This window comes from Anguilla anguilla, chromosome 6 (genome assembly GCF_013347855.1).
Source record: "Anguilla anguilla isolate fAngAng1 chromosome 6, fAngAng1.pri, whole genome shotgun sequence".
In the NCBI taxonomy this organism is placed as follows: Eukaryota; Metazoa; Chordata; class Actinopteri; order Anguilliformes; family Anguillidae; genus Anguilla; species Anguilla anguilla.
In genome coordinates, this window is record NC_049206.1 from 24,718,781 (window position 1) to 24,729,919 (window position 11,139).

General features: G+C 43.5%; 1 protein-coding gene across 2 annotated transcripts in view; it reads right to left on the reverse strand.

Moving 5' to 3' along the window:
• Positions 1-10,986, reverse strand: part of cpdp (CPD photolyase) — a 14,678-nt gene extending 3,692 nt beyond the window's left edge. The window contains exons 1-7 of one of the 2 annotated variants that reach the window (XM_035422520.1): positions 10,752-10,986; positions 6,558-6,976; positions 5,775-5,920; positions 4,971-5,153; positions 4,151-4,309; positions 2,522-2,720; positions 568-720 (exon numbers count right to left, since the gene is read on the reverse strand). In XM_035422520.1, the coding sequence (XP_035278411.1) occupies positions 568-720; positions 2,522-2,720; positions 4,151-4,309; positions 4,971-5,153; positions 5,775-5,920; positions 6,558-6,976; positions 10,752-10,849 (1,357 nt within the window). In that variant the 5' untranslated portion in view covers positions 10,850-10,986. Of the gene's footprint in view, positions 1-567; positions 721-2,521; positions 2,721-4,150; positions 4,310-4,970; positions 5,154-5,774; positions 5,921-6,557; positions 6,977-10,473; positions 10,643-10,751 lie in introns of those variants that run through there. The other variant, XM_035422521.1, reaches the window with a different exon arrangement.
• Between the last annotated feature and the right edge of the window lie 153 nt (positions 10,987-11,139).

The following is an 11,139-nucleotide window of genomic DNA, read 5'->3' on the forward strand; positions in this document are numbered from 1 at the left end:
TTTAGTATTGGGGGGTTTACATCATTTTAGCTTTGGAAATCCATGACTTTTATTTTTATATTACTTAGTTTAAATTTTATCTTTAGTTTCAGTTATTATTTTCAGTTTCCAGGGGAAAATGTAAGTTTTTTAAAGAAATTTAGACACTTGGAAATTTGGTTTTACAGCATTTGTAAACAACACTGGGCTTGGTTTCATATCTACCTGTCTGATCACGTTTTTTCAAAAGGGTTAGAGTGATGATAAGCACGAGGCAGCAAAGCAACACAGGCACCAATTACTGGCTGCAACTACCCAGAAGCTTGAAAAACAGGTCGCTTGCTTTTTATCCTTTTTTGCATGTTTAATTTTAAACCGAAATGATTTTTTTAAAAATAACAAATGTTTTTATTGGCTAGTTTTTGTTTTACTTTCAGTGCTCTTTTTCAAAAATAACCTTATTCCCCATCACATGCCTCTAATACTGGATGCCCATCTTGAGCGTCCAAAGTGAGACCTCACTGTGGTCCTCCATGAATGGTCCCCTAAGACTATAGTCCAATCGTGACGACTCTCCCATTCACTCACCCTCCACCTGGTCGTACTTCTTGTTGTAGTAGCAGAAGTTGTCGGCGAGCTCCCTGCGCACCACCATCTCCTCCACGAAGGCCGGCACCGACTGCGCCCTGCTTGCCCCGCTACGCTGCACCTGCAGGACCACCCGCTGGGCTGAGAGGTGGCCTAAAAAATGGAACACGGTTCCGGAATCAATGCAAGCAAAATGGCCCCCAACAGCCGCTAAACGTCATGACGCGATGTGTCAAAAGCTGCCAGTCATTCAGGGAAATGAAAATCAAATGCACGTGTCGGTGTGTCATCACAAACCAACAGCAACCGCATCTTTTCCAGGACCAAACATACTCTACACAGGATGAACAAACAGGTATTTAATGCAATGTTTCCACGGCAAGTGTAGGTAAATATACATCAATAACAATAACCCCTTTGTTGCATGAGATTAATTTTAAGAATCAGCGAAATGTAATTTTGTTCGATTCAGATTTTAAGTAAAAAGATCAGCCATTGATTCAGTAGTGATATGACACAAAAAGACTTGACAGAACTGATAAGGATGACTGATGGACTCCATTTTCTTGTGTCAGAAAAAAAATTATTTTGGAATCAATTATATTTTTCTCTGTAAAGACAGTTGTCGCAAAATTAATTACTAGCCTGTGCAGACTAAATGCTTGACTTTGAAATACAGTGGATTGCGAAAGTCCTCACCTCTGAATTTTTTTTAATTTACTGTGCCATGGAAAGATTTCAAAATGCATTTTTTGAAATTAGTTTTTATTTAAGATGTATTTTAAAAATCCTCTATTCTATCGCAGCTAGAACTCGGATTGATTAAACGACATTCAATCATTTAAGTTATTTTATAATACGTATGTAACCAGAAAATGTAAATTGCAAAAAGTATTTACCCCCATGACTCTGAAGGGAGAGGACCACAGTTTGACAGTATGCTTGACTTTTTATCCAACCTGTGCCAAAACTCCAATTGAAGTATATTGAAAGGACCTGATATCAGCTTTGTTAATAAATATGCAACATTCGCCCACAAATACTGCTCCACATCCATTGCATCAGCCTCAACATGAGATCTGGGCATGTTAAAAAAAATGTGGAAATGAGCCTCAGCGTTGCTCACGCTGTAAAGATGCTCCGTCTGAAAGCACAGCGTGAGCCTGCGATGTTCCAGCTGTCTCACTGCGAGGTTTGGATGGGTGGGACAACAACTGGGCCCAGCCTCACCGGGAAATGATAGGTTGCAAGCCAGGGAAGTTTTGTTGATCTCTAGCGGCCACTCCTGGTCAGGCCAGGCACCTGCAGATGCGCAAACCCAGAACGTGCTGACCTCACAATCCTCCTCTAAAGTATGTGATTGGTGGTGGGTCTGTAGTGTGAAAGGAAGCAAGATTGGTCGTTCTGTGAACAGGAGTCACGTGCCTATGGCTCTATCCTCCTGAATCTAGCAGAAGGGTCGCCAGGAGATCGACAAGTTCAGCTGAGGTCGGGTTAGAATAAAAAGTTAACCCCTTTTTTGCCCCTGAAGTTGTCTATCCCTTTCGAAACAAGGGAGGTGAATACTTTTGCCCTTCACATTTTCTGGTTATGTTATTGTCATCTTATTTATTTATTCTACACCTTAAATAAAAATAAATCCCTAATAAATGCATTCTGAAAATGCATTCAAAAATGATTTTTGTGGCACAGTAAAATGTAACACTTTTTCAATGCACTGTAGCTGGTTCTGTTTTGAAATTCCAAAGACCACTCAAAGAAGTACAAGTGGGATTCTGCAAACACCCTTATACAAACTATAAATACAGAAACGCACTTAGACAAAAAATGAAAACACACAGAACCAGAAATAAAAACAGGAGCTAGCCTCAGACTGCACTGCACTACGGTCACCGCGGAGACAGCCAAAACGACCTTCCCATTGGCCGACGCGCGCGAAGGCGGGCGAACTGACCGAAGTGGACCCAGGGGGAGAGCTGGCTGAGGGCCTCGGAGTTGGGGTTGTTGCGCAGGGGGGCGTAGTGGCGCAGGCGCTCGTCGATGAAGGACTCCAGCATGGCCGTCCCGGCGGCCGTCCCTGGCCGCGCCCACTCCACCTCCCCAACGCTGTGGTCCAGCTCCAGGCTGGACAGGGTCTGCGCCCAGTCCACCGGCTGGAGGGGTGGGGGGAGGAGGAGAGGAGATCAGGCCAAGCGCCTCTTAAAAACACTGCAATTGCACTGGAGCTTCTAATATTGCTCAAGTCCCCACAAAAAAATAATATTCAGATATAAATACTGTACACAGCTTTTTAAGTTACAAAAAAGACAACTCAAAAGCACCAGATCAGAAAATGTTTTTTTTCCCTAAATATCTCATTTTGTTTTAACTGCACCAAGAATGGAATATTCCAGATACAGCAATAGGAATTATATAAAGATGTTCTTCTGACAGAATATTGTAATTCAGCCCATTTAGGGAGAGTGTGAAAGGTTATCTCCAGAGGATTGCTTGACTGGTCACATACTCACATGCATGTGTGTGTGTGTGTGTGTGTGTGTGTGTACACGAGTGCGCATTTGCACAAGTGCGTACACTGGCAAACACACATATGTGCATGTACACATACACACAAATCCTCACTATCATATGACTACCCAGGGACTGCAACTTATACAGCTGGGTCTCTGGCAGACATCTGGGCCTTCAGTGCCCGACAGGGATCTGCTGCTTTGATTTTTTGCAATAAAATTAGTATTAAAAAGTTACAAAACACATTACAAATACACACACCTATGCAAAACTCCATCAACCCACATACAGCTACATACACAGACATATATGCACCCATAGGCACAACCACCCCCCCCCCCCCACCCCCAAAAGAAGAGAAGGGAAGATGGGGGGTGGGGGTGAAGGGCTGGAAATTATAGCAAAATACCTCAACAGAATTTAAAACCCAGAGACAGAGGCTGCAGAGGACAGTAACGTACCACAAGTACAGCATGTACACGATCAATACATGTATAAACCACTTCATTTTATCACATTGGCTGACACCCAGCAAACAACGCCTTCGCTCGCTAGGTGTCCCAAACCCCCAGAGGAAGTAAGTCAGGGTGTGAACACCATTTAATCAAACACACATCAGTCTCAACAAGAAATCATCCTTGTATAAGGCATGTTCAGGCAGAAATGCCAGTCATATCAAATGTTACACTGTCCTTAATTCCATTCCATCAACTTTACTTCATAGCAGGCACACAATAGGGCATAGTGGGAAATTTACACCTAATATTTTATATTAAATGTCTGTTGTGTCACCCCAGAATCTTCTTACCACTGGGCAATGCAATGAGGGTACCGCTCCACCACAACCACGCCAACAGAGGTCTGAAACATTGTGGCTCATTTTCTCGAAACAACACGAATACACAATCTAAACAAAGCCTTCAACTGTATAACTTCATATCTCACACAATTTGAAAGATTGTTTGAACATCTTGGTACAGCCTCCCACTGGTCTGTGCCCATATTCCTCTCCCGCTTAACAGTTTAATATGCTGTTTTTAGAAATGGCCGGTAATCCCAGTTGAATCCCTACCTTTGCAAGCCTTGCGGCGCAATGTGGGTGCTTGTCCACCAGAGGGAACTGTGTGAGGAACTCGGGCAGCAGCTTTGTGATCTTGCCCCGGATGGTCCTGGCAGCGTATTCTTGTTTGTCTGAGGCAACCCAGCAGGGCACAACATTGTGGGCATCCACCTGGCAGCGGAGTCACAGAGTGAATAAAAACTTTTTTTTTTTTAAATAATACTAAAACTTTGTCCCTAGTTAGTGCTGGAAACAGTTTTGTTTTCCATTTTGTACAATTTAAGTTACAGCTAAAGGTAAGTTCAGTGAGTTGTCTGTCTGTTATGTTAATGGTTCTATAACGTTTCTCTGTCTTCACCAGTGTAGGTTCTATAAAGTTTCTCTGTCTTCACCAGTGCAGTACTACATCGGATACCTATTGTTTATTAATTTAAGTGTTTGCTTTGCACTATTCCTGGCTGTCGTCCTCCAGTTTTGGCAACTTAGACCTTGTGTCTGTTAAGGTCATTTCAGATCAATGATTCGCAACGAGACAAAACGGCTTTAGAATGTTGCAGAGAAAATTGCAGCGGTGTGAACTGGTTAGATGCAGAGCATCTGAAGCCGTTTCCTTGAGGTCTCAAAAGGCCCACCTTGTCAAATCGCCAAGTGCAGTTGCAGAACGTTTACAATCAGACGTCTTGAAATTTTGCAAGTTGCATCCAGTCTCATTGCGAATCATTGATCTGAACTGGCCTTTAGGAAGAAGCCCAGCAAAGGGAGAACATAAGGACAAAACAGAATGCCGGGGTATACAGAAAGGCCTGACTAGAGAGGTCCAGCGCGGACAGACCTGTACAAAGGGGACATCAGGCGGGAGTCCCTCCTTCACGTCCTCCGCCCACTGCAGAGGGGTCCTGAGGGGGGAGAAGTCGGTCACCACGGCCCCCAGGCCCCATTCCTTGACGAAGCCGGGCAGCATCACCCCAGCCGAGCCGCGCAGCAGGTGGAACTGCACCCCGAGGGCACCGCACTCCTGAGGAACAGGGGCCAGTCAGCGGCAGCACAATGTAAAGAAGTGACCGCAATGCTGTGGGCTCAGACCAGCAGCTAGGTGCCACTGCTTCCCACTCGCTTCTCACCATTTGCCAGGACGATTCAGCAAATAGCCTGAATTATTAATAAGATGATGGTGAAAAAAATGAAGCTCTTTCGATGAGGACATCATCTATGTAAGCATATAATGCTCAAAACCAATCTCCCTGTGCTCTGGCGGACGCTTAAACAAGTTTGCTCTTGGTTTGTCCATATGCACACCAGCATTCATTCTGTGTAAAAAATGCATAGCTGTCTTTACAAATATGCTTTCAATCAGAAATGACATAAAGTTTCATCACTCTTTAAAGTAGGAGTGTCAGACACTAGTGCTGGACGGCCTCATTGGCTGCTGCTTTTCTTGGCCCGTTTCAGAACTCAACCTGATGTTTCAATTACGACATCGATTCGCTAAAGAATCCACACACCTTCAGTCTAAATGGGCTGCTGAATGAAACTGTGGACACCCCGGCCCCCCCAAGGCTGGGGTTTGACACCCCTGCTGCAGGCAGTCGATCGCGCATGGAGTGAAACGGCGTAATGAGGAACCGATCGGCTCTACCTCGGCGACCTCCTCGAGTCCCTTCAGCAGGAAGCTGTACTCGCGGAGAGTGGCGCCTGGGCCCTCTAGCTCCAGGAAGAAACACACGTGCAGGGGCAGCTGTGCCTCCAGGGCGAGGTTCTGGGCGTAGATCAGGGCCCAGTTATCTGCAGGAGGTGGACAGAGTCTTCAGACAAGGGCCTGGTCCTCAGACAGAGATTCAGGTTCTCAGAGAATTGCAGGCATATACAGGACATTATGAGGTACAACATTTAGAACTCCGGACAGGGTCTGAGAGTTGGTGGCTTGAATCACACGTAGGACAATGCAAGTGTGTTCTTTAGAAGATACTTCACCTCAGCCACACCAGAGATAGTCCATACACCAACCAAGTTTGCCACTTTTGAGAGTTTCCAACAGAAATAACTAGGATCACAGACTCTTTGTCCTCACTAATATTAAGCTTTGTGTCTACTTATGTAAACACACAGTATGCAACTTCCGATAAACAAGTCCCAACCCTGGGTTAGTTCGTGGAAATGTATATGCAATAAAAGTAGAAAGAGAAACAAATGCATTTCATACAATTAGCATAACTGTGCAGCTGAAGCTTACATTGTTAAGTGTGTGCTGTACATTTCTCTGAAGGAAAGCATTACTTTAAACTACACAGGTCAGTGTGTCCCATGATATGAAACTTAATCTTTTGCATTCAGACCAGAGCAGTGAAGTGGGTAAAGAAAATGGGTAAGCACGCAGTACTTCCAGACACACATGGCACTCTTGTAATTCGACATATATTACCTTGCACCCTTTGGTCCCGGTACATCCAGTACAGCACCCCCTCCACCCCCTCTTTGATCTTCTGGGCCTGGGACAAAAAGCGAACGCGCCTCTCGTTGAACTTGACGCAGCGGGCCGACCTCCGTTCCTCTGCGATCTTCTCCGCCAACCAGCCCTCCTTCTGAGGCATGGCTTTCGCACGCTTTCCGCCGTCCCCTTCCACGGGCTCTCCTCTGCGCTTGCCGGTCACCTTCCGGCCCTCGCTGTTTTCGGGCTCCGCCACCGCGGCCCCCGTCTCCGCCTTCTTACCGGCCCGCATGCTGGAACAGCTGAAACTCACCCTTAGCTGAATCAGAGAGCAGAGGCTCCTAGGGGCTCGATTTGGTCGGGCTGGTGAGACACGCTGCGGGAGGCCTCCACACACTGGATACAATAAGGACCTGAGCAAACACATGCGAGAGTAGCAGGGTTTGCAGATCCATTTGAATACTAAAACAGAAACTTTATTTTTAAAATTCTTGTTTTATTACAAGAAATTACAAGCTATACAAACTATTGAAGAGCTAAACTGAAGGGGTTCAATTATTAACTGCCAACGATGTGCAATTATTGCGCAGATTTGCTAAATGCTGGCTGATTGGCAACTGCCACGGCCGACAGTCTAGCGTAGTGTTTCTCAAATGAGGGTTACGTGTACCCCTAGTGGTACTTTGGGCTACTTCTCAAAAAATGTTCTTGTTTTTTTTTTTGGATATGAACAACTCTAAAATAATCCCATGTTATTAAAATCAGTTAAACCTGGATACCAACATACAACTTTGATAAATATTTTCTATGCTACATATTTTCAGTACATCCTTTATTATTTCAAAAAGCAATGAGCATATCACTTTCACGCCAATGTAGACCGCCAATGAAAAACAAGGAGACTTCGGTCCATCTTTTTTTTCACCCTGAGAGTCTCTGTACCATTCCGAAAGCCAAACAAAAGAAAATGGATAATTGGTTGAAGAGTAAAACTGAAAACAAGGAGAAAGAAGAATAATCTGCGAAAATGAAAGCAAAGACCAACCCTCATTGTAATTTTTTTGCGGGGAGAAATTAGCCAGCAGTCACATGAACCAAGCCCACCTCCAAAGAAGTCTTGGCACAAAACATCAGTGTAATGCCGGTAAGCCACCAGAGTTTTTTTTAAGAGAAGACTTTCAGACATCAGAATGATCATCCCAAAAAGTGATGCGAAAAGCCTCCACAACATCAGTCAAAGCACTTGAGTGTTTTTGTCAAATGACAGCCGCACAATAGATATGACGGGCACAGACATTGTTGGTCAAGTAGAGGGAAAACTCGGGAAATCATTTTCACTCCAGCTTGATGAGTCAACTGATGTCATTAGACAGGCAGCACTTATTGCTTTTGTAAGATACGGCAATACTGATGACATTTGTGAACATACGCTTTCTGCAAGAGTCTGGAGGGAAAAACAACTGGAGAGGATATTGTAAATCCTGTTAATGCATTCTTCCGTGACAACAGTCTGAACTGGAAATCCTGCACCAGTGACAGCAGTGATGCGGCCACAGCGATGACAGGTCATGTCAAAGGGCTGGTAGTGCCAGTTAGAGAGAAGAACTCTGATGTGCAGTGGAATCACTGCATCACACACAAGGAAGCACTGGCATCCAACAAAATCAGTCCTGTGTTAAATTACGTTTTGAATGACGCTGTCAAGGCAATTAACTTCATTAAGTCAAGGCCATTTAATGCGCAGCTGTGTTCACAGCCTTCGAGAAAACACAGGAGCTGAAGACACACAACTGTTAGTACACACAGAATTGCACTGGCTTTCCCGAGGGCAAACTCTCAACAGGCTGTTTTTAATTAAGTGCACACCTTTCTGTCAGACCTTGAATCTTCCCTTGTCATCGTGTTTCAGGACGTGTGCTGGCTAGCAGAGCTAACCTATCTTGCAGATATAGGCCCTATTCAGCAGACTAAACGCACTGAATGTGTCTCTGCAGGGCAAGGACACAAACATTCTGAACCTATATGACAAGGTGGGTGGTTTTCTCAATAAGGTAGGGCTGCAAAATGGGCATGTGGAGAAGGAGATTTCCCCTGCTTTCCTAAGGTCGGTTTCCTCTCCAATGAGGACATGGAGAGGGCTCTAGTGAAGTCAATAATAGAGGCACAATAGGCCAACTTGACTTGTGGTTTTAATTTTTACTGCCCTGATACTGAAGAGAAATCTGCAGCACAGCTGGACTGGGAGAGAAACCCAAATCTTCTGACAAGCTTCTTGTCAGTCTTCAGTAAAAACTCTTGGATGTGTCATCTGACCATGACCTACAGACGTTTGAGAGATCCACTCTGATACAGTTTCTGATGTGTGTGAAGAAGGAAGACGGTGAGCTGGGAATGAAAGCTTTGGAACAGCTACTACCCTTCAGATCCGTTTATTTGCGTGAAACCAAAGAAACAAACTATGGCAGGAAAAGAGCCTGATCGCTGCAGTTGCCTCCCTTACACCCAGAATGACAAAAATCACAAGTGAAGCACAAGGATGTTTCTCACTAAATTGTAAGTATTTGCACCACTCTTTTACTGTTCATGTTTACGCTGCCAAATAACATGCTCATACATTATTCAGCAATCCACAGCCTGTTTTCTTACATACTTATTATTCTCATTCTTATTTTTATTAGGAGGCCAAGCACCACAGGTGCTTGAACCCTATTGCTTTTGTTCAGGTTTTTAGGGGTACAAGCACAAAGTGTTGGAACCCTATTGTTTTTGTTCAGACTTTTAAAAATATTATTTCTGCCTTAAAAGTGTTTGCACAGCAAAAGGTAGGTTCCCATTCCCGCCCGCCAAGATTGGTGATGGTGGCACTATAGGAAGAAGATTGTTTTCAGCTATGAATTTTGAACCGTTTAGCCTATTGTCAAAATTCTTTTCCCCACAGATTCCCTGGCTCACTGCAAACAAATATACCTCAAGGACCCATAAAGTATGACACATTGGATTTTTTTTTTTTTGTTGCAATTTTTCATTTTTTTTAAATCCTTAAAATGCTTCTTCTACTTAGAAAAGGTGATTTAAATGCACAAAATTAGGTGTGCAGCCTCCTAGATTACAATAAATACACATGCGCATAATACGGGGCTATTTTAAAATGAAGGAGTGCGTGCATAATTTCTCACCCATAAATTTTCCCCGGGAAAGTATCTCCCCTCTCATATACAGTAGTCCCCATCTCATATATAGTACTAATAATAACTTCGCGTGGGACAACGTTTCAGCCATGAGATAATGTTTTCCCTTTCCCTGGGAGTCAAAACTAAAAATTATGCGCGTTCACGATTAGGTGTGTGGAAAAGCAGGAAGGGAGTGTGTCTGTGTGCCAGGTGTTACGATTTTCAAAATGCTTTCACAACATTGCTACCGTTGCCAACTGCAAACTTCTTTTCTTTCTGCCTAGGTTTTTGCATAGTACTCCTAGCCTACAGCTTTTAAGATAGACATGCCATTCCAGATGTATAATATTAATCTCGGTTTAGAGTAAATTGCTTATTGTATGGCTTTATTTTGAGTGGCCTGCCATTTATGTACACATCAGTGGCTGAAAATATTCAACACTTAATTTGGGTGTTTTTTCCGCATGTTTAGAAGTGGTAACAACGGAAAATTTGTGACAAAGTGCTACAAAAATTTTGATACAAAACCCCATTAGGTTGTAATGGTCATAAGGATACAATGGTAAAGTTTTAAGATGCTACGGCTCTCTAATCTTTTCATCGGATAATACCTATAAACAATTGAAGCAAAATATAATAGGCTACCAGTTATTTATTCTACCTCGCTGGCTAGTTAAAATTACACAGATAGACACAAAGAAACGGTCAGAATCTGCAAGAAAGAAAGTATGCAATCTTACCTGCAATAATGAATATAATGTCGTCCACAATTTAACTTCATAAAGACAATCGACTGTTAGTTTGGAGTCAGTCAATCCACACACGAATGTGTTGTGTAAAACCGGAACAGCGCCCACGTTACGAAACGGTATCAGATCGAGACACAATTCTGCGCAAAACTCGCGCAGTGTCACTGATATTTAAAATCACACGCGAGCCATTCAGTTTAATTTACTTACATTATTTAAGTGAAAATTAATCTGTGAAAAATGTTAATTATGACACCATAAAATGTTACCGTCTGTCTGGGTTCGAAGTTTGTCGCTGATACTGGCGACAGGAAATGTTTAAACCTGCGCAGAATTGATCCATGATTTCGCATTCATAATTTCTCATGGCTTTGACATTTGCTCGCGGTTGCCATTACGCCGTGTACGTCTATAGACCCTTTCATCGGACGCACGCGCGCTGCCAAGGTTATGCGCTTGGCCCTAAATTAACTTCCGGTCTGTGTTTGTTTATTATTGGGTTTGTGTTTACTGGCTAATATGGCACCGATTACAAACGGAGTGAAAGTTAAACTGATGAGCAGACTGACGTTGGGCTCAGGTTGTTGTGCTGTGGGGTGCAACTTAGAACAAATGCCATTTCGAAAATTCGTAAAATACATTATTTCACTTTGTAAC